A 21,285-nucleotide genomic window follows, 5' to 3' on the forward strand; every position below is an offset into this window, starting at 1 on the left:
CTGTCATATTGAAATCTCCTATTAGTGTATTATTATCTAAGTATCTCTTCACTTTGGTTATTAAATGTATTATTATCTGGGCAGTCCAGGTGGCTTGGTGATTTAGTACCACCTTCAGCCTGGGGTGTGATCCTGGAGACCCGGGATCAAGTCCCACATCGGGCTCCCTGCATTGAGCCTGCTTCTCCCTCTGCCTGTGTCTCTGTCTCTCTCTCTCTCTCCTTCTCTCTCTCATGAATAAATAAATAAAATCTTAAAATAAAAATAAATGTATTATTATCTAAGTATCTTTTTACTTTGATTATTAATTGATTTACTTGGCAGCTCCCACATTAGGGGCATATATATTCATGATTCTTAAGTCTTCTTGTTGGATAGACCCTTTAAACATGATATAGTGTCTCTCTTCATCTCTTACTACAGTTTTGGGGATAAGCCTTAATTTATCTGGTATGAGGATTGCTACTCCAGCTTTCTTTTGAGGACCATTTGAATGGTAAATGGTTCTCCAACCTTTCATTTTCAGTCTGGAGGTGTCCTTAGGTCTAAAATGAATCTCTTCTAGGCAGCAAACAGATGGGTCTTCCTTTTTTAACCAGTTGTATACCTTGTGTCTTTTGATGAGATCATTTAGCCCATTCATGTTCAGAGTAACTATTGGAAGATATCAATTTAATGTCATCATATTACCTATTCAGTCCCTGTTTTTGTGGATTATTTCTTATTGGCCTGTTCAGGTTTTCTATTTCTTCCTGTTCCAGTTTTGATAGTTTGTGGTTTTCCAGAAATGCGTTCATTTCTTCTAGATTGCCTAATTTACTGGCATATAGCTGCTCATAATATGTTTTTATAATTGTTTGTATTTCCTTGGTATTGGTTGTGATCTCTCCTTTTTTATTCATGATTTTATTAATTTGAGTCTTTTCTCTCTCTTTTTTTTTTAATAAGGCTGGCTAATGGTTTATCTATCTTATTAATTCTTTCAAAGAACCAACTCCTGGTTTTGTTGATCTGTTCTACAGTTCTTGTAGTCTCTGTTTCATTGAGTTCTGCTCAAATATTTATTAACTCTCTTCTTCTGCTTGGTGTAGGATTTATTTGCTGTTCTTTCTCCAATTCCTTTAGGTGAAGGTTAGCTTGTGTATTTGAGGTTTTTCCAATTTTTTGAGGTATGCTTATACTGCGATTTATTTCCCTCTCAGGACTGCTTTTGCTGTATTCCAAAGATTTTGAATGGTTGTATCTTCATTCTCATTAGTTTCCATGAATCTTTTTAATTCTTCTCTAATTTCCTGGTCGACCCTTTCGTCTTTTAGCAGGATATTCTTTAACCTACACGTGTTTAGATTTCTTCCAAATTTCTTCATGTGATTGAGTTCTAATTTCAAAGCATTATGGTCTGAAAATATGCAGGGGACAATCCCAATCTTTTGATATCGGTTGAGACCTGATTTGTGACCCAGTATGTGGTCTATTCTGGAGAAAGTTCCATGTGCACTTGAGAAGAATGTGTATTCAGTTACATTTGGATGTAAAGTTCTGTAAATATCTGTGAAATCCATCTGGTCCAGTGTATCATTTAAAGCTCTTTCTTTCTTTCTTTCTTTCTTTCTTTCTTTCTTTCTTTCTTTTTCTTTCTTCCTTTTCTTTCTTTTTCTTTCTTTCTTTCTTTCTTTCTTTCTTTCTTTCTTTCTTCTTTCTTTCTTCCTTCCTTCCTTCCTTTCCTTTCTTTCTTTTCTTTCTTTCTTTCTTTCTTTCTTTCTTTCTTTCTTTCTTCTTTCTTTTTTTCTATTATTGGAGTTCAATTTGCCAACATATAGCATATCACCCAGTGCTCATCCTCTCAAGTGTCCCCCTCAGTGCCCATCACCCAGTCACCCCAACCCCCCGCCCACTTCCCTTTCCACTACCCCTTGTTCATTTCTCACAGTTAGGAGTCTCTCATGTTCAGTCATCCTACTGATATTTTCACTCATTTTCTCTCCTTTCCCCTTTATTCCCTTTTACTATTTTTTATAATCCCCAAAGCTCTTGTTTCTTTGGAGATGTTGTGCTTAGAATTATCTTTCATTTGCAGAAAGCGCCGTGTTGAAGTCTCCCAGTGTAAGTGTGTTATTGTCTAAGTATGTCTTTACTTTGGTTATTAATTGATTGATATACTTGGCAGATCCCACCTTAGGGGCATAAATATTCATGACTGTTAGGTCCTCTTTTTGGATAGATCCTTTGATATGATCAAGTATATGATATAGTGTCCCTCTTCATCTCTTACTACAGTCTTTGGAATAAACTTTAATTTATCTGGTATGAGGATTGCTACTCCAGCTTTCTTTTGAGGACCATTTGAATGGTAAAAGGTTCTCCAACCTTTCATTTTCAGGCTGGAGGTGTCCTTAGGTCTAAGATGAGTCTCTTGTAGACAGCAAATAGATAGGTCTTGTTTTTTAATCCAGTCTGAAACCTGGCATCTTTGGTGGAATCATTAAGCCCATTCACATTCAGAGTTACCTTTGAAAGATATGAATTTAGTGTCATCATAATACCTATTTAGTACCTGTTTTTGTGGCTTATTTCTTTGGGCTTCCTCTTTCTTTTACAGAGCCCTCCTTAATATTTCTTGCAGAGCTGGTTTGATGGTCACATATTCTTTTAGTTTCTGCCTGTCTTGGAAGCTCTTTATCTCTCCTTCTATCCTGAATGAGAGGCTTGCTGGATAAAGTATTCTTGCCTGCATGTTCTTCTCATTTAGGATCCTGAATATATCCTGCCAACCCTTTCTGGCCTGCCAGGTCTCTGTGGAGAGGTCTGCTGTGAATCTGATATTTCTCCCCATATGAGTTAAGAATTTCTTGTCTCACACACCTTTAAGAATTTTCTCTTTATCATTGAAATTTGCAAGTATCACTATTAAATGTCAAGGTGTTGCATGGGGTTTTATTGATTTTTTTTTGTGGGGGGGAATCTCTATCTCCTGGATCTGAGTGCCTGTTTCCTTCCTCAGATTAGGGAAGTTCTCAGTTATGATTTGTTCAAATATACTTTTTGGTCCTCTCTCCCTCCCAGCCTCTTCTGGAATCCCAATTAGACGTATATTCTTCCTTTTCAAGCTATCATTTATTTCCCTAAACTTTTCTTCTTGGGTTCTTCATTGTTTCTCTCTTGTTTCCTCGGCTTCCTTTCTTTCCATCAACTTGTCTTCTATGTCACTCACTCTCTCTTCCACCTCATTAACCCTAGCAGTTAGAGCATCCAGTTTGGATTGCATTTCATTTGATCTATTTTTAATTTCACCCTGATTAGATCTCAATTCTGCAGTAACAAAGTCTCTGGAATCCTTTACACTTTTTTTCCAGAGCCACCAGTAGCTTTATAATTATACTTCTGAATTGAATTTCTGAAATCATATTTAAATCCAAATCCTGTAACTCTGTGGCAGAGAGTATTGTTTCTGGTTCTTTCTTTTCTGGTTCTTTTCTTTTTCTAGTCATTTTGTCCAGTGCAGAGTGGCTGTATTAGTGGACTGATTCAAAAATATCAACCATGACCTAGGTCATATACACTCTAGATGATTCTGAGGAGGTCAGAGACCAGAAAATAAAAGAAAAAGAAGAACAGAATGAAATAAAACAAAAGGAACACTAAAGTAAAAACAAATTTTAAAATTAAAAGTCAAAAACAAAGAAGAAGAACAAAGAAAAAGAAAAAATAGTAAGGAAAAGAAAAAAGGGGGGATGGATTGTGGTGGTGGTGAGGAAATGGTGATGGAGAGATAATGTAGTGTAATGAGGGGTCCAAGAGGGTGATCCTCTTGGTTCTGAGTGTATTTTGTTCTGTATGTTAGAAGATGCTCAGTCTCCAATTTATATAAACCAGCAATACTTATACAGAGTCCCAACATTGATCATAAAAATGTAAACAAGATAAAAGAGGGGGGCAGAATGGGAAGGAAAAGAGAATATAATCTCACAGAATGAACCACCACAGGGTTCCACTTGGTTCTAGGTTTATGTTGGTTGTGTTGTAGAAGGTACTAACTTCCACCATTGTAAAACAAAACAAGGCCGACAAAACAGAAAACAAAACCCATATCTCATGTATCTACCAAAATTAAATTGAATATGTTGAAGGGAATCCAGAAGTGAAAAATATATCTAAGACATATAATTATAGAAATATAAAAATCAAAAAGGAATAAACTTAAAAAATGAAGAGTTGGTAAAATATTGTAGTTAATTAAGGTGGGAAAAGAAAAAAAATATTGGAAATATTTAGTCTGATATAAAAACGAGTCGTAATGGAAAAAGAAAAAAAAAGGACCGCCTAGTTCTATATACTATTATCCCTTAGTCCTGGAACTTTCCAGAGCTGCTTGTTCAGTAAACTTGCTCTTCCCTTGTACTTCCAACTGGTCTTCTGGGGGAGGACCTGCTGTGCTGACTCTCAGGCGTGTATACCCGGGCGGAGATGCCCCCCCCCCCACCAGGTGCTGGGCTCAGTGGGAGCTGTTTACCCCCGAGGCCTCTGTTCCCTGGCGGCCCCATCCCTCCCACACACAAGGTGAAACAAAGAGGAAAATAAAAACTGGTGGCAGCCAGATTTCTAGCTCTGAAGTTGAGCTCTCCGCAAGTTACTAACCAGTCTCCCAGTCCGCACTGGCCTAGGTGCTCTCAGGGCTGGCACAGGTGCACTGATCTGCACAGCTTGGGGGCACCTGGTAGCAGGTGAGAGTCCTTGCTGTCCCGTGCCCTCCCCACTTCCGACTGTCCCAGGCGGCACGGAGGATCGCAGGCCTTGTCTGCTTGGGCGCCTTGGGACCGGGGCCCGTGCTGCTGGACCCGCGCTCTCCCGCAAGGAACAGAGGGCAGCCCCCTCCACACGCTGGCAGCCTCTAGGGTAAAGGCAGCTCCGCGGGCCCACCTGACCGACTGGCTTTTCCCAAATACTCCGAGGGCTGTGGTGCTCCAGCCCTTTACCAATATCAGACCCCGGTTTGTGGTGAACTTTCCCCTGGGCCTCCTTCTTATAATGACTCCAGGAATCTTGAGGCTTCACTGCCCCTCTCTCGAGTCTGCCCGATTTCCCTGCTAAGCACTTTTCCATCAGGGAAAACTCCGACTCAGATTTTAAAGTTCTCGCTTCTCCAGGGCTGGGCTTTCATGCCCCTGAATCTTTTGCCACCCTTCTTTAGCCCTGCTAGTTGCTCCCCCAGTTTATTCTTTTTTTTCCCCCCCACCTTCCTACCTTGTTAGAAGTGAAAACTTTTCTCTTTGTAACATTCCAGCTGTTCTCTCTTTAAATCTCAGGTCGAATTCGTAGGTGTTCAGGATGTTTTGAAAGTTATGTAGGTAAGTTTGTGGGAAAGGTGGGTTGAGGACACCTGCTCCTCCATCTTGCCATTCCCTCCCAGAAACTATTCCATATAAATGCACTGCTATAAGTAACTCACTTTTGGGGGTAATTCGTTACGTAATGACAGATAACTAGTATAGTACCTATAAAAATTTCCAGGAGAATACACAAGAAAACAATAACTAGTTGTCTCAGGGGATAAGAAATCAGACAGTTGGAATATGAAGTGGGAGAAAGATTTACTTTTTGTGCTTTATCATTTAGTTACATTCACTCTGTGCTGGGAGGAATTTTTTAAATATGTGTGCATAGCAGCTTAAGTTTTAAAAATTTATGAAGTGAGGGAGCCTGGGTGGCTCAGCGGTTGAACATCTGCCTTTGGCTCAGGTCATGATCCTGGGGTCCTGGGGTCAAGTCCTGCATCAGGCTCCCTGCAGGGAACCTGCTTCTCCCTCTGCCTATGTCTCTGTCTCTCTCTAGGTCTCTCATGAATGAACAAAAAAACCTAAAAAAAAAAAAAAAATTAGGAAGTAAGCATCCAGATAGGACCTAAGTCCCAGCTAGGTGCAGAGGGCAGGAGGGAGACCAGGGAGATGAAGCAAGGCTTGATCTAGTGTGGAAAAGTAGAAAGTCACCTTTGGCAATGAAACTTCCAAAAATTTCAGAAGCTTGTTATCCTGTTGCCTGAAGCTCTATCCCAATGTGAAGATCTTTGTAGAGAATTTTGGCCCTCAAATGACATACTACACCCCTGAAGTGTGCTACCACTGCCATGTCAGTGAATTCATTTTGGGGAAGAGGCACTTGTTGCTGGGCTACAACACAGTGATTTCTTCTGCCTTCACTTGGAGGTCTCTATACTTTCACTGAAGTCAAGCTGGTCTTGGGATGCTAAGAAGAAATATCCCCAAAATGTAGCTAGAGCTAAAAGGGTGCATGTCCCCCTCAGTGATCTAGGGATCAGTGATTTAAGGTTCCCCATGGATTGATTAATTTTTTAAGAGAGAGTACTGTTATCAACTTCACTCTATATGACTAATTAAGAGCTCATATTCTGTGAAGTTGGGTGCCTGGCTGACTCAATCTGGAAAGCATTAGACTCTCTTGGTTTTTTTTGTTTGTTTTGTTTTTTTTTAAGATTTTATTTATTTATTCATGAGAGACACACAGAGAGAGGCAGAGACACAGGCAGAGGGAGAAGCAGGCTCCATGCAGGAGCCCGATGTGGAACTGGATCCCGGAACTCCAGGATCAGGCCCTGGGCTGAGGGCAGCGCTAAACCACTGAGTCACCCAGGCTGCCCTGTTTTTAATTTTTTAATTCAACTCAATTCAATTCAATTCAATTCAATTCAATTCAGTTCAGAAGTAGAGTTCAGTGATTCAGCACTGCATATAACACCCAGTGGTCATCACATCCTCCTCATGCCCATCACGCAGTTACCCCGTCACCCCACCCCCCTCCCCTCCAGTGACCCTCAGTTTCTTTCCCAGAGTTAAGAGTCTCTCATGGTTTTTCTTCCTTTTGATTTCATCTTATTTTATTTTTCCTTCCCTTCCCCTATATTCATCTGGTTTTTTTCCCCCTTAAATTCTGCATATGAGTGACAGCATATGTCTTTCTCTGGTTGACTTACTTCACTCAGCATAACACCCTCTAGTTCAGCCATGTCATTGCAAATGGAAAGATCTCTGGGTCCTGAGTTCAAGCACCATCTTGTACATACAGCTCACTCAAAAAAATTATACATACTTTGCAGCTTTGGGTAAAGTAGCGATGTAAGTCATTTCTGTGTGGTTGTGATGTTAAGCTATGTTTGAGCTAAGGGACAACCAGACAGCTGGTGGAACATGATTTCTGGATGTGTCTGTGGGGGTGTTTCCGGATGAGATTAGCATTTCAATTGGTAGACTGAGGGGAAGACAGGATGCCCTCCCCGATGCAAGTGGGTGTTAAGGCATCTGCTGCAGGTCCCTGGAGAACAAGAAGGCAGAGGAAGGGCAAATTCACTTTCCCGGTTTAGCAGAGATATCCGTCTTCCCCTGTGCTCGTCAGACATCCCAATTCCTGGTTTTCAGGCTTTCAGACTCTGGCTCCGGAGCCCCCTGATTCTCAGACCTGCTGAACCAGACTGAAGGGCAGCACTGGCAGTTCTGGTTCTCCCCCCTGCAGACAGCAGATTGTGAGACTTCTGGGCCTCAGTAATCACGCAGGCCAATCTCTACCATAAATCCCCTCTTCCATGTGTCTGGATATGCACTAGTGGTCTCATCTCTCTGGGGAGCCCTGACTAATGCACCTCTGGGAAGGACAGCCCCAGAGCTTCCTACATGGCACGCTGGACATGAATCTGCTCTGCAGCTAAGCTGGCATACTGATCCTGACACTCTCCACTACATCACCTGCTTAACACCCAGCTCCACAATAGTGCTCTAAATTGGCTTTAGATCTCAGCGTTTCCCTTGTTAGTAAATCAGTGGAATAAAATGTTTCAAACGTGCCCATTCTATGTTTGTAAAAGACTCATAAATGTTTGGCTTCTGAAAATCATACTTTGAGTTGGAAGCTATACCTCAAAGATATTCAGGATAGTTCCCTTAATGAAGTAAAACGGCTACAACACACAGCCCCTCTCGATAGGCATAGTTCTCTCCTTTCAGAACATTAGTTACTAAGGACGGAGCAAAGCAGATGATTGTGCTCCCTCCAGGTTTGAACCGGGTAAACAGGCTAAGCTGTCTCAGCTCTGTTTTACCGGACGCTGCATGTGTTTCTGGTTTTCATGATTTCTCATGTTTCACCTTTGGAGAGAAAGAGGGTTACCTTGCAAAAGTCGGCCTCCCCGGTACAGGTGAAGAGCCAATGCCGCCTCGAGGTTCTCTGCCTTGATGAAGTGGGCGATTTCAGACGAGCTCCCCAGGTCAGAGGTATCTTTCAGAAGACATATGTGGCCTGCGGCTTCTAGATGCTCCCTTTACCAAAGAATATAAATAGGGAAAGAAAATGGTGAGGGCAAAACATAAATATGTCACAGGTGGCTACTGTGATTAACATTTTAAATCAAAAAGTTAATAAAATGTATCTTCTGAAATGCCCTGTAGGGGCAATCCTCCTAAAATACAGGACAAGGCTCATCATCAATGGCAGTAATGATTCACCCACCAGTGTCCGGTCCCTGAGACTATGGCAAAGACCAAGGCCAGTCAGATGAGGGCTAATTCAGGAAGTCTTCTTGGCAGCCCTTAGACAAAAGGCACATGCTGACACACACTGACATTTTTCAATGGTATTTGCTGGACCAGAGTCCCATATTTTTTTTTAATCTCCTTGATTCTGCATTTTTCTCCTGTCCCTTAATTATGGATGATACTGAAAGTTTGCTTTTAAGCATCTAAAATTCAGTTCTTGGGATCCCTGAGTGGCTCAGTGGTTTGGCGCCTACCTTCCGCCCAGGGCGTGATCCTGGAGTCCTGGGATCAAGTCCTGCTTCAGGCTCCCTGCATGGAGCCTGCTTCTCCCTTTGCCTATGTCTCTGCCTCTCTCTCCCTCTCTTTTTCTCTCTCTTTCTCTGTGTGTGTCTCATGAATAAATAAATAAAATCCTTAAAAAATAAAATAAAATTCAGTTCTTAATAAAGACTTCAAAATTCACCCATTATCATAGCTTCCAAAGATAGTTCATGTGCCCTTTCCATTCTACCTCCAAAACTCTTTCAGACATATCTTTCTTCTCATCCTGCTTCGGTTTCTTATAACATAAATCTGAAATAAAAATCTAATAAAAGAAATATTCTGAATGGTGACATAGTATGAGCAAAATCAAAAGACAGATAAACTGAGAAAAACTACTTACACCACTTACAAAAGGAAAATTAGCTAATTTGCTTAATAAATAAAGAGCTCTCATAAATCAATAATAAGAAAAAAAACAATAATAACTTGAGAGCAAAGGCTATAGAAAAAGAAATTCAACTGGGCTTTTAGATGTAGGAAATGGTGCTCAACTTCAGTCACCCTTTTTACGTAGAATATTTTAAGGATCACAAGCCTAGGGACACCTGGGTGGCTCAGTGGTTGAGTGTATGCCTTCGGCTCAGGGTGTGATCCAGAAGTCCCGGGATCAAGTCCCATATCTGGCTCCTTGAATGGAGCCTGCTTATCCTGTCTCTGCCTCTCTCTGTCTCTCATGAATAAGTAAATAAAATCTTTAAAAAAGAAAAAAAGAGGGCAGCCCCGGTGGCGCAGCGGTTTAGCGCCGCCTGCAGCCCAGGGTGTGATCCTGGAGACCCTGGATCGAGTCCCATGTCAGGCTCTCTCTGTGGAGCCTGCTTCTCCCTCTGCCTGTGTCTCTGCCTCTCTCTCTCTGTGTCTCTATGAATAAATAAATAAAATCTTTAAAAAAAAAAAAAAAAGAAAAAAAGAAGAAGTCTGCTGAAAGTTTGTGAAATAAACACTCTCCTATATTATTTCTGAGCAGGTAAATGGGTACAACCTCTTTGGTGGGCAATGAAGAAACAGCTAGAGTACTTAAAATGTACGAACTCTGTGACCAAACACCTCCACTTCTAGGAATTACTTAAAAAAAAAAAAAAATACATGCGCCCAAGACCAGGCTCTGCAGCTATATTTCACTTACCAAACAGACTGGAGACCTCAGTGCTGGTCAGTAGGGGACTCATTACAATCAAGCTCTGCCTCCATCAAAGGAATGCAGTAGACCACAGTGAAGTACAGTTGACCACTGAACAACACGGGGGTTTGGGGCGTCAACTCTCCCCCACACAGTCGAAAATCCATGTATAACTGATTCCTCCAAAACTTCACGAACAACCTACTGTTGACAGGAAGCCTTGCCACTAACATAAACAGCTGATTAATACAGATTTTGTACGTTGTATGTATTATATACTGTATTCTTACAATACACTGGAGAAAAGAAAATGCTCCTCAGGAAACCATAAGGAAGAGAAAATATATTTACAGTCCTGCATTTATATAGGAGAAAACTCTGCGTGTAAGTGGGCCCATGAAGTTCGAACCCCAAGTTGTTCAAGGGTCAAGTGTGATTTAGAATTAACTCCAAGACATATTGTTAATGAGGAGAAAGCGAAGAACACTTTGTGTATATATGGTGTGTGTGCACAGAATACCTGCAGGACGCACAAGCAGGAGACGGCAATGATTAGGTCTACAGAGGACAAACATATCCTTTTATGTTGCTGGATATTTCTACCATGGTCAGATATTAGGAGTGTTGGAGGTGTGTGTGCCTGTGTATATACAATGAACCCACCCAGGCCTCTTTGACTAAAACCCTGCCATAGTTCAGGGTAGCCAGCTCAGCTGTCAACTCTGTGAGAACAGGCCCGGATCTGTCTTGCTTCCTGAATGAACTAATGGCGGAAGACATCTCTGGATCAAGTCCAAAAACCTCACCCTAGCACACAGTGCCCTTCACAGCCCATGTGCCAGCCGCCCCCACTCCACCCACTTTGGCTCCAGACCTGCTTTTCCACCTGCAGGACACCCAGCACATCAGGCATTCGACTGTCCGTTTCCTACTGCCAGCTCCTCGCAGTGAGATCCGATGGCTCCTGCTCCCACCACATACCTGTCCTCCCAACACCATCGTGCTGAGCCTCTCTCGCTCCTGATCCTTCTGTACTGCATGTGTACGAACAAGGGAGTTGCATCGCACTTAGGCTTCAATTACAAAGAGATGACAATCAAGTACACTTAAGATTACCCTTGAGCATCTCTTAAATCATCCAGAAGTCACTATAGCACAAAGTTCAAATCCCACATAGCTCTTTTTTTTTCTCCAGCAATAAAACAGATTGTTATTTCTTCAGCTAAACACCAGGTGCATTAGCTGGCTTGTATTTAGGGGAAATAGTGTACAAAACAAAGATCAGAATAAAAGAATGAAGGAACTAGAATCTTTGAGCAGAGTGGTCATAAAATGGCCCAGTTGTTTACAATGTGGGAGCCACAGGCAAATTCAGGAACTCTGAGGAAACAGCAGATTCAGACATCTTGCTCACACCCACTCTGGGGAGTAGGGTGAGAATCATCACCTGCACTACTCTGCAAATGACAATTATTCTCTTTGGTATTTTTTTTTTTTTTGGACTATAATTAAATGCACATTGCTGTAGCTATCACTGGACAAATACAGAAAAGCTGAGATCTTGCTTAAGTTACTGAAGTACAAGGAGTATCCTGATCTTATCATTTCCACTGCCATGCTGATCAATCATTATCAGCCAATAACACTGCCCCTCCCCACCTCACCCCACCTCAACTCCTCTGGAAGGGCTGCAGGCAACGGACAAGCAGAGCTAGCTCAGATCAGCCTAAAAGTTAATGTTTTATGAAAATAAGATAAGAATTCAACGTGCTTCTGGGCATAAGTGAATAACTGTTATTCCATTTTCTTAAAACTCTAGGAAATAAGAAACCAAAAACAAACATGTTGATAAACAGAAAATTAACAGTTTGAATCCTACTAGAGAATCCATTCCTGAGATTTTTTGGTTTATGCAAAACTGATAAGATAGGACATATGGAATGGAGGTGGTTAGGTACAGATAATGAGTTGTTCTTGATCTATTAAACACATTATTTTTAAATGGCATTTCAACACTAAGTTTATTATCTTATAAATGTTCTAAAATAATTTTATATATCTTAATTATCTATGACTAAGAATTTACCCTTGTTTCTGGTTGACTTTTAATGCCTTGAAATTGCTCTAGCCCTCTTCTTCTATAAGTGATCACTTGATTCAATATAAACTCCATGAGCACCTAATATGTCCAAGGGGTTCACGTTTATTTGACTGAAGACTTTTTTTGAGAAAGGAATCATCTCTAACAAATTATGGGATTTTAAGCACTACTTGGTAGTTCTAGGAAGTGATGAACCTATCTGCACATGGCCGACTCCAGACTCAACCGGTCTTACCTTCTTCCACCTGGCTGAAAGCCATCCTCTTTAACTGAGGGAATAGAGAACCTTGATCATTTCTGTGTTTAATGTATGCAAATTTTCATAAACTATGATGTCTGGAATACAAAATATTGCAGGAGGAACTTAACGAGAGTGGGCAACACCAGCGGCATTCCATTCCATCTCCATGCACCCCTGCATGATCCTGAGATAGGAACACAGGTCCAGTACAATTTGGGGCTGTCCCACCCTGTGGGCCTCTCAGTGTGTGAGCCCCTGGCCAGGCCCAGTGACATAGCATCTACTAGCAGGCCAGCCACCTCAACGGCAGCTTGCGGGGGAAGCAGAGATGTGCTACTTCTGGTGGGGAAAGGTTGGCTGGGCTGAAGAAAACGTTGCCCTTGGACAGTATTTCAAGAGTTTTTGATGTATAAAAGAAATCACGCTGGCCTTGGAACGATGAGAGTGCTCATGAAGATGGAGGCCCTTTGTGAATGCCTGCACAAACTCGCAGGCCCTAGTTTTGGAAGAGTGATCTAGCAAAGACACTGCACCACACATAACTTCCTGTGGATTAAGTGAGATAATAGCACATTCGGAGGACAGGGTGTTACTTAGAATAATGTGGTCAATGTGTGTTATAAACTGTAAAGGGGATCTACTTTTTAAATGAGATTCTAATAGGATTCTGGTAGTTAAGAGATTTGCTATCGGGAAGCCGGTCTTTTTAAAGGACAGCGGAATCCCATGAAAAAAAAAAAACAGGCAAAATGGCAAGATCAGAAAGTATCCCAAGCCCCAATGTCTGCTGAGATGGGACTAATAAATAAACAAATGAATGGGGGAAAGGAGGGAGGCTAGGGAAAACCATGAGATGTGATGAGCTAGCCTGAATAGATGTTCCGAGTGTAAAATATGCACACAGCTCATTAATAATTTGCGTAGTGATGGCATGTTGACATGCTATTTGGAAATACTCAGTTCAGAAGAATATATTATTACCATTAATTTTATCCATTTCTTTTGCTGTGCTTCATGTGACCCCTAGGATATGTAAAATGACACAAGCCTTCACACTGCTTCAACCAGTACCAAACAGACATGCTCCTCACCACTGCTGGTTCTGTCATTTTACTAAAAGAAGGTGGGTATTTGAATTTGTATGGAAAACTTCCTGATTTTAATGTTCCCAAAGGTATTTCTTGCTCCTTCAATGCCAACGTTTGTTATTCCCTTAAATCTCAAAAGTTCGTGGAGATCTGCTTTCTCCTTCTCTTTATAGGGATTAGTGAAGCTTTCACACCCACGATATCTGGATATGTGTGGCTCCTGGAGCACGCATTCCCATGTTCCCCCCTTCCTGATAACCTTGAATGTCCGTATCACCCATCTGAGTGGGGTGCACCCCACCCCCAAGTCTAGGGGTGCTCCTGCTGGCTTATGGCAATCAGAGCATCCCAGTTGTCCATGCTTCCACCATGGACTTGCGGGGGGGGGGGGGGTGCTCACTTGTATTTGCAGAGACTCAAGTGCTCCATCTTGCTGGGCCTGTGGTGGGAGGTGCCGGCTAGGAAAAATCTAGCAAGAATGTGAAGTGGACCCAAGAAGCGGCAAGCAGTGGACTCCTGTGCTTATCATGTTAGCTGCAACATCAAGCCTGAAGCCTGCCCCCACCTCTAGACCTTTTATAGGATAAGCCGCTCAATTCCCTTCATTGTTGGGGCAGTTGGGGTTGGGTTTCCACTTACTTAAAGCTGAAAATCTCTGATACCACTATAGACAAGCAGCTTAGAGCTTTTATTGGTGTTTCATACAGAAGCTGCTTGCTACATCAAGCTCTTTGTACAGCCATCCAGTCTCTGACCACAATCTTATCTTTCCCCCCGGCTCCTCAATCACTCACACCACAAAGACCTCTGACCTCACAGACCTTCCAGACCCTGGCCTCCAGTAGCTCCGCCTGCACGTTTTCTCACAATCCCGCAAAGATTCCCTTTCCTGTCATTCCCATGATTTTTCTTGTCAATACATGAACCTCTCCTCTCCCATGGCCTTTGGTAGCATCCGAGGTGCCCATGGCAGGAAGCACCAGCCCGGGATGCTCCAGCCACCACGCCTTAGTGGCCACTGTTGGAGAGTGAGATGGGAGTATGAGATGGGATGTGATGGTCACAGCCCGGGCCCTCGGTTTCAGGAACCCTTCACAGCACTGGGAACCGGCACATGCCCCTCCCTCGGCTCCCCCTGCAACTGGCACCACCTGTTCTCCAGCACTGGGTGTCTGTCCGTTGCCACCCTGGCTTGGATGCCCACACCCCACCCTGGGTCGGGGCGTCCCCCTGGCCGCAGAGCGCTGGGCCCGATGGGCACATGAGGCAGCAGAAGCAGCCCTCTTCTCTCCCAGGCCCTTCCCATCGCTATCAGACCCCTATTGTCTCTCATTCCACAGGGGCCTCCGCAGCGGCCTGCAGCCCTATGAGCACTCTGCGTCCAGAACCCTCACCATGGCTCCACCTGCCAGGCCAGCTGCTCTCTGGCTGTACCTCAGCACCTCTGCGTCTCTGGCCCTTGGGCCTCTGCACACATGGTTCCCATGGCCCGGAATGCTATTCCCAACACTCTCTATCCTCAGTTAGCTCACCCACAGGGCTCTGGCTTAGACGGTTATCCACCATATAACTCATATATCAGCGTGTTCACTATTCATTTCCACTTCCCAGTGGAAGCAACGTAAGTGCCCTTCAATGGAGGATGGGACAAACAGAATGTGTTATGCCCACCGCTGGAGTATGACTCAGCCATCGAAGGGTTTAGTAGTGAAACGTGTGCAAAGTCCTTAAAAAGGACCACATGGTGTGTGATTCTATTTACAGGAATGTGCAGAAGAGACAAATCCACGTAGTCGGAAAGCAGATGAGTGGGGGCTGGGGAGCGGCTGCTAACAAGTGTGCGGTGTCCAGTGAGACACATGCAAACGTTCTGGAATTAGACAGTAGCAATGATGCATGACTTTATGAATATACTAAAGATCACTGAACTGCACACCTTGAAAGTGAGTTTTTGATATGTGAACTATATCTTAAAGCAAACTGTAGGAGAAAGAAAAACCTATTTCTCACGGGAACTCGCCAGACCCTCAGAAGGGCTTGCTCCTCTCATCACCCTGCACTTCTTCCTGCACTGATGACAAGGCAAATTGAGTCATTTGTGCAAATGTATGTTGCTCATCTGCCATGCAGAAATGCTAGAACCTTTTCTGCCATCATCTGCTGAGCACTGAGCTGATGTGTTAAGGACTGTGTGGCTGAATGGCTGTGCACTCGGGAGGTGGAGGGCACCCGCGGGCACCCTGCCTACTGGAGATGCTCAATAACAAATATTTGTGGAATGAAAACATTAGTGACTTTCAAAAACGATTACTCCAGGGGAAAAATGAGAAAGCCTTTTGCTACTGACTTAATGTGCATCTGCTAAAGAAAAGCTAGAACACTAGAAAACTTTCCTTCGGGCCTTTTTTTCTTTCCAGAAGGCTGGGCAATCACAGCAGACTCCAGAGGTACAAGGGCAGGGAGCAGTGGGGCTGGGTGTCTGTGCTGTGCTGGTTGCACGGCTGCGTCTGCACTTCCTCCTCTCCCTCCCCAACAGTATGTTTCCAGGCAGGATCCTGTTTGCTTCTGGTATCTAAAGTGGCTGCCATCGTTACACAACGTGTTCCCGAGGGAGGAAGAGAACAAGGCAGCACCACCCTCCGTGCAAAGTCCGGCTCCCACGTGGCGACATTCACCTTCATGCGGGTGCCAATACGCTCATCAACACTAACCCTCAGAACTCCCTCCTCTGGACTGGAGGGACCTGAACCCTCTGCCCCTCACTGTGACCTTAGGAGCTCTGCAGACAACACTACAGGACTGGTACCCAGTACTCTGGCAAGCATCCCACAGCTTGGTGTAGGACAGGGGTCAGAAATCCTTTCCTGGAAGTGTGGCCAGAGAGTGCATATCTTTGGGCCTGGGGCAGACGGTCCCTGTCCTAGCACTCAGCTCAGCCACTACGGTGGGGAAATGAGGAAGCAGCCCCCGGCACCCCTGGGCACAACCTTGTCCTCCAGATTTTCCTCACCACACAGGCGCTGCCTCTGAGTGGCCCTTGGGCACAACTCTGTCCAGCCTTGATTGAGAAGAATATTTCAAGGGTTCTGAGGGCCAGACTTCCATGTTAGTTAGTGCTCTCTGATACTGTGGATTTGCCACTATTTCACAACACTTGCGTCAATACTTTTTTTTCACATCCATTACTTGTGCAATTTATTTCTCTGCCACCAGTGAAATTAACTTTGTTCCCTAGAGAACTTTGTTCCATAGGTTTCTTTTTTTTTTTAATTTTTTAATTTATTTATAATAGTCACAGAGACAGAGACAGAGACAGAGACAGAGACAGAGAGAGAGAAAGAGAGAGAGGCAGAGACATAGGCAGAGGGAGAAGCAGGCTCCATGCACCGGGAGCCTGACGTGGGATTCGATCCCAGGTCTCCCGGATCACGCCCTGGGCCAAAGGCCAAAGGATCCCTGTTCCCTAGGTTTCTGACCGTGTTTTCAATTTACCGGTGCAACTTTTCATTGTGACCTTATTTTGTTAGGAGCTAACCTGAACTAATTTGCCTGATTTAGAGGCTTGTTGGGATCATTGTCAGGTTCTTCTGAAAAATGTTTACAGCTTCAGGGGGTCAGAGGTGGGTGGGGAACTGCAGGTGCCCTTGCCAGACCACTCGGAGAGCCAGACCCCCAGCCTTGGCAGTTTAGTGTAGTCCCGCCGTGAGGACTTCATGTTCACACAGGGACCCCATAACCTTTCCAGCACACCAAAGACCCTCAACACCAGTAATTACTCCGGAGATGCTTTTTACTAATGAACAACCCTTTACTAATGAACAAACACTCAGGGAACAAATCTAGAAGGAGGTACCCAATTAGGGTATTTAAAAAATGCTGACAGTCCCCGATTTAGAACACAAGGTGAACTTCCATGCATGGCACACAGGTCTCTGGAAGGGCAAAGTGCCACACAGACAATAAAATAGTCACTCTTAAGTTACTGATCCCCATCCAAATGCCTTCTTCCCAGCTATCACCTGCACCTGCTAACGTACTTCATCTATCAGGACCCACAAAATGGAGACTGCCCAGTGGCCTGGCCTACATCCCAAACCTGAACCTCAGTCAGCCAGGAAATGCATCACTGTTGGGGAAGCCTAACACATGCCAATCGGGCTCCTCCAGCTCAGTTTAGCTAACTCATCTCACCCTAACAGACAGGATCTACTAGCTTTAGAGGAACCCTGACCTCCTAGCCAGCCAGGACTGTCCCCAGAGTGTGGCTTCTAAGGCTCCATGAAAATCGTTCTTAAGAAAGAAAGAAAAGAAAGAGAGAAAGAGAGAAGAAAGAAAGAAAGAAAGAAAGAAAGAAGAAAAAAAGAAACTCCCTCTAGCCTCAAATCTTTCGGAAGTGCGACCCTGCTTGTGAGGCAGGGCAGCCCGACTCATCGGTTGTTTTCCCTCGAATTAAAGACATCAAACTCTTTACTAAATGTTTTTTTTTTTTCACTTGACATTCACTACATTCAATAACCAAGCACTGCTTATTTTACTTTTGAAATATGTCAGACCCAAAGGCTCACTTCCTCTGCCCCTGACCCGATCCATCTTTCAAAATGCAGCTCAAATATCTTTAAAACTGGATAGCTCTTGGTGGCTTAATTCTGTTTGTGGCACAAAACCATACATCCAGTCTGACATGGATCCTGCCCACCTCTGCAGCCACGTCTACCCGTTCCACCCTAGAGTGAGGTTTGTCTCAGCACTACTGACATTTTGGACTAGATCATTCTCTTCTGTGGGGTAGTCCTAGGCACTGCAGGGTGTCTAGCAGCACCCCTGGCCTCTACTCAAGAGATGGCAGTGGCCTCTCATGCCCAGCATGACAACCAAAAAATGGCTCCAGACACTGCCCAATGTCCCCTGGGGCAAAATCATTCCTTCCTCCTCTGCACATCCTTCCAGCCCCGGATCCCACTGAGAATCACTTACCTAGTGTATTTGACATTGCTAAGGCTGCACACCTCAGATCTGGAAGGGATATGCTGTCCCCCTGATCCCACCTGCTGCCCCTTTGCCTGGGACACCCATCCTCCCTTCCTACCAACCCTTGCTCACTTGGGCAATTAAAGTCCATGGTATCATGAATCGAATGCATTTCTTAAATGCATACTAAGCACCTGGCCATGGTTTAAAACACTGAAAATGTACTAATTCATGTTTGATTCTCATAACAAACCTATGAGGCAGGTAATAGTGGCATACCTTCTTCATGGATAAGAACACTAAGCAGCAAAGCATTTATGTAACCCAGCCTACCTTTTCCTTGCTGGGGAGCGGCATGTGAAGGCAACTCCAGAGCTTGTGCCTTTCCTCAGTTTGCAATGGCCCCAAATCTCTCCCCATGTCCGGCCTGGGATGGGTCACCTGCCTACATGCTCCCAAAGCACTTACACCTCCCTATCCATGTACTCATCAGGATTCAGGAATGCGATTTATGGACCGGGTGTTAATTTACAACCACAGACAGATGCACAAGAATGGACCCATTTCTTCATTTTAAAAAGCCAATCTTTAACTCAGACTCTTTCCTCTCTTAGACTGAAGGGAATTCCAATCTTATTCATTTGAGGGACTCCCTGGGCCCTGGGTCACTTGAGGATCAGAGGGGTCTTTGGCAGAGAAAGTGTGAGGAGATGCTCTAGCTCCACAAGAAACTGTCACCATAGGAACCTCCATCCCCTCCCCTTCCAGGACACCTGGCATTCTTTCCTCAAGGAGCCTCCATTTCTACAGGACCCAAGATGTCTTTTGCAACTTCTGATTTTCCCTTTTCTGCATTCCCTCTGGAGTAAAGGGGAGACAAAGCTGGCTCTGCAGAGACAAAAGCACAAAGAGCCATTGTCGTCATGCTTCGTGCACAGCCAGGAAAACTAAAGACAAGTAGCTCAAGGGGCCTGCATCCCAGCTAAATGTCAGTGGTCCCGTGGACATGCCTGCCTACTTCTCCTAATGGCTCTCTGGCTGGGGGCGCCTGAGGGCCTTTGGAATATTGGGGTTCATGTGTACAATCCACATTGGGAGCAAAATGTTAAATAAAGAGATGCTTTCTCTAGTTCTCTTATGGGACCTGGCATCTCTCTCTGATCTCCCTTCTCCGCACTCGCCCCCTCCAGGCACTAGATTCCAGAGAGCTTGGCCTTCTTTCTGTTTCTCTGGCACATCAAGCTCTGTCTGGCCTCTGGACCTGTTCTCTTGCTGTTAGCCCCTCCCAAACCATCCTCCCAGATCGGAGTGGCTGCTCCCTTTGGTCACAGAGGTTTGAGTTGGAATCTCACCATGTCAGAGAGCCTCCCCGCCCCGGGCACTAGTCACAGCCTGAAACTGCCCCCTGTAATTCTGTGGACTCCTGCAGTCTGTCTCCCCTGTTGGAATGTGCTTCATCAGAGCAGAGGCCACACCACACTTCCTCCCTCCTTGTGCCCAGGAGTGAAAGCAGGGGCACGGGAATTAGATCGAAGATAAACCTGTAGATGAAAATCTTCATTGTGAAATCCTAATTGCACACCTCAGAGACCTGATTTATCCTCTATCACATTGCCACTTATGAGCTGGAGGAGAACTGTAGCATCCTTTTGTGGAAAGGGGCAAATTAAAGAGTTGGCTTTGCCCCAATCGCTCATTTTAATGATGGGGAAGCCGACCCAGAGAGGGGAAGTGAGTTGAGAAATTTAATGAAGCAAGTCAGTTATAAAAAAAAAAAAAAAGGTCTCCATTAAGGTCCAGGCACTAATCTGCTCCAAGTCTGCCCTGCGGGGCCTACAGCGCCGTGAGAACACAAGAAAACACAAGACAAGTGCAGAACAAGGTGAGCGCTGGGAAGGTGGGCGCACGGGACGAGTTAGATGGGAACCTGGGATGCTGGGGGCGCGGGAAGGGGCCCCTCGGGGGTCAGGGCCCACGGAGGATGAGGGAGGGCTTGCACGTTGGCGCACCCCGGCCCCAGGCTTCCAGGGGCCCCTGTGCAGAGGGCCCCTGCCTGGAGCAGCCCCCGCGCCCCCGCAGCCCTGGCCGCTCACGTTCATACCTGCACAGCGCGCCCTGGGCATCCTGCGCGCTCGCCCCCTGGCCCCCGGGTGCAGCCGTGGCGCAGCCCGACCTGCGTCCTCGCGGAGCCCGGGGCCTGCGCCCTCCTCCCGGGCAGGGCATCCGTGTGCGTGCGCAGCAGCCCGCAGCCCCGCCGCGCCCTCTCCGCCCTCCTGCCGCCCCGCGCCTCTCGGCCGCGCCCCCCCCCAGGGCAACCCCGGAGGCCTGCGGGGCGCGGAGGGCCCGGGCTGCGGCCGCCCTGACCGCGCGCCCCCGCCGCATCCCGGCCCGCGCCCCCGCCCCCGCCCCCCGCGCGCAGGCCGGTCGGTTTGGGCGCGCGGCCCGGGGCCCCGCGGAGAGCCCAGAGCCCACCCGCCGCGGATGCTCGGCGGCGCCCGCACCTACCGGACGCGCTGGGCGGTGACGGCGTTGCCCGTGTGGCGCCGCAGCACGGCCAGGAACAGGAGCCGCATGCCTCCGCCGTCCCCGCCGTCCCCGCCGTCCCCGCCGCCGCTCGGGCCGGGGGCGGGGGCGGGGGCGGGCCCGGGGCCGGGACGGGCCGGGACGCCGGGGCGCGGGCGGTGGCGCCTGGTCGGTCCCGCCCGCCGCTCCCGAAGCCGCGCCCGCGCTCACGGGATTCGGGCGCCGGGGACCTGGGCGCGCGAGCGGCGGGGCGGGCGGGAGCGCGAGACCGCTGCCGAGGGACCGGGACCCCGGAGCCCCCCGGGCCACCTCCCAGGGGAGCCAGAAGGGACCGAGGGCGCCGTCTCCTGGGTCCAGGGGAGAAGAGGGCCGCTCTCAGGGGGCCC

At 46.0% G+C, this 21,285-nt stretch overlaps 1 protein-coding gene across 6 annotated transcripts in view; it reads right to left on the minus strand.

The window, feature by feature from the left end:
* Positions 1–21,067, minus strand: part of GLT1D1 (glycosyltransferase 1 domain containing 1) — an 89,466-nt gene extending 68,399 nt beyond the window's left edge. For 4 of the 6 annotated variants that reach the window (XM_072722660.1, XM_072722661.1, XM_072722663.1 and 1 more), the window contains exons 1-2: positions 20,882–21,067; positions 8,173–8,321 (exon numbers count right to left, since the gene is read on the minus strand). In XM_072722660.1, coding sequence (XP_072578761.1) covers positions 8,173–8,321; positions 20,882–20,949 — 217 coding nt within the window. In that variant the 5' untranslated portion in view covers positions 20,950–21,067. Of the gene's footprint in view, positions 1–8,172; positions 8,322–20,477; positions 20,774–20,881 lie in introns of those variants that run through there. The other 2 variants (XM_072722664.1, XM_026017135.2) reach the window with 2 other exon arrangements.
* Positions 21,068–21,285: the final 218 nt, after the last annotated feature.

Source organism: Vulpes vulpes, chromosome 10 (assembly GCF_048418805.1).
Source record: "Vulpes vulpes isolate BD-2025 chromosome 10, VulVul3, whole genome shotgun sequence".
Taxonomy (NCBI): Eukaryota; Metazoa; Chordata; class Mammalia; order Carnivora; family Canidae; genus Vulpes; species Vulpes vulpes.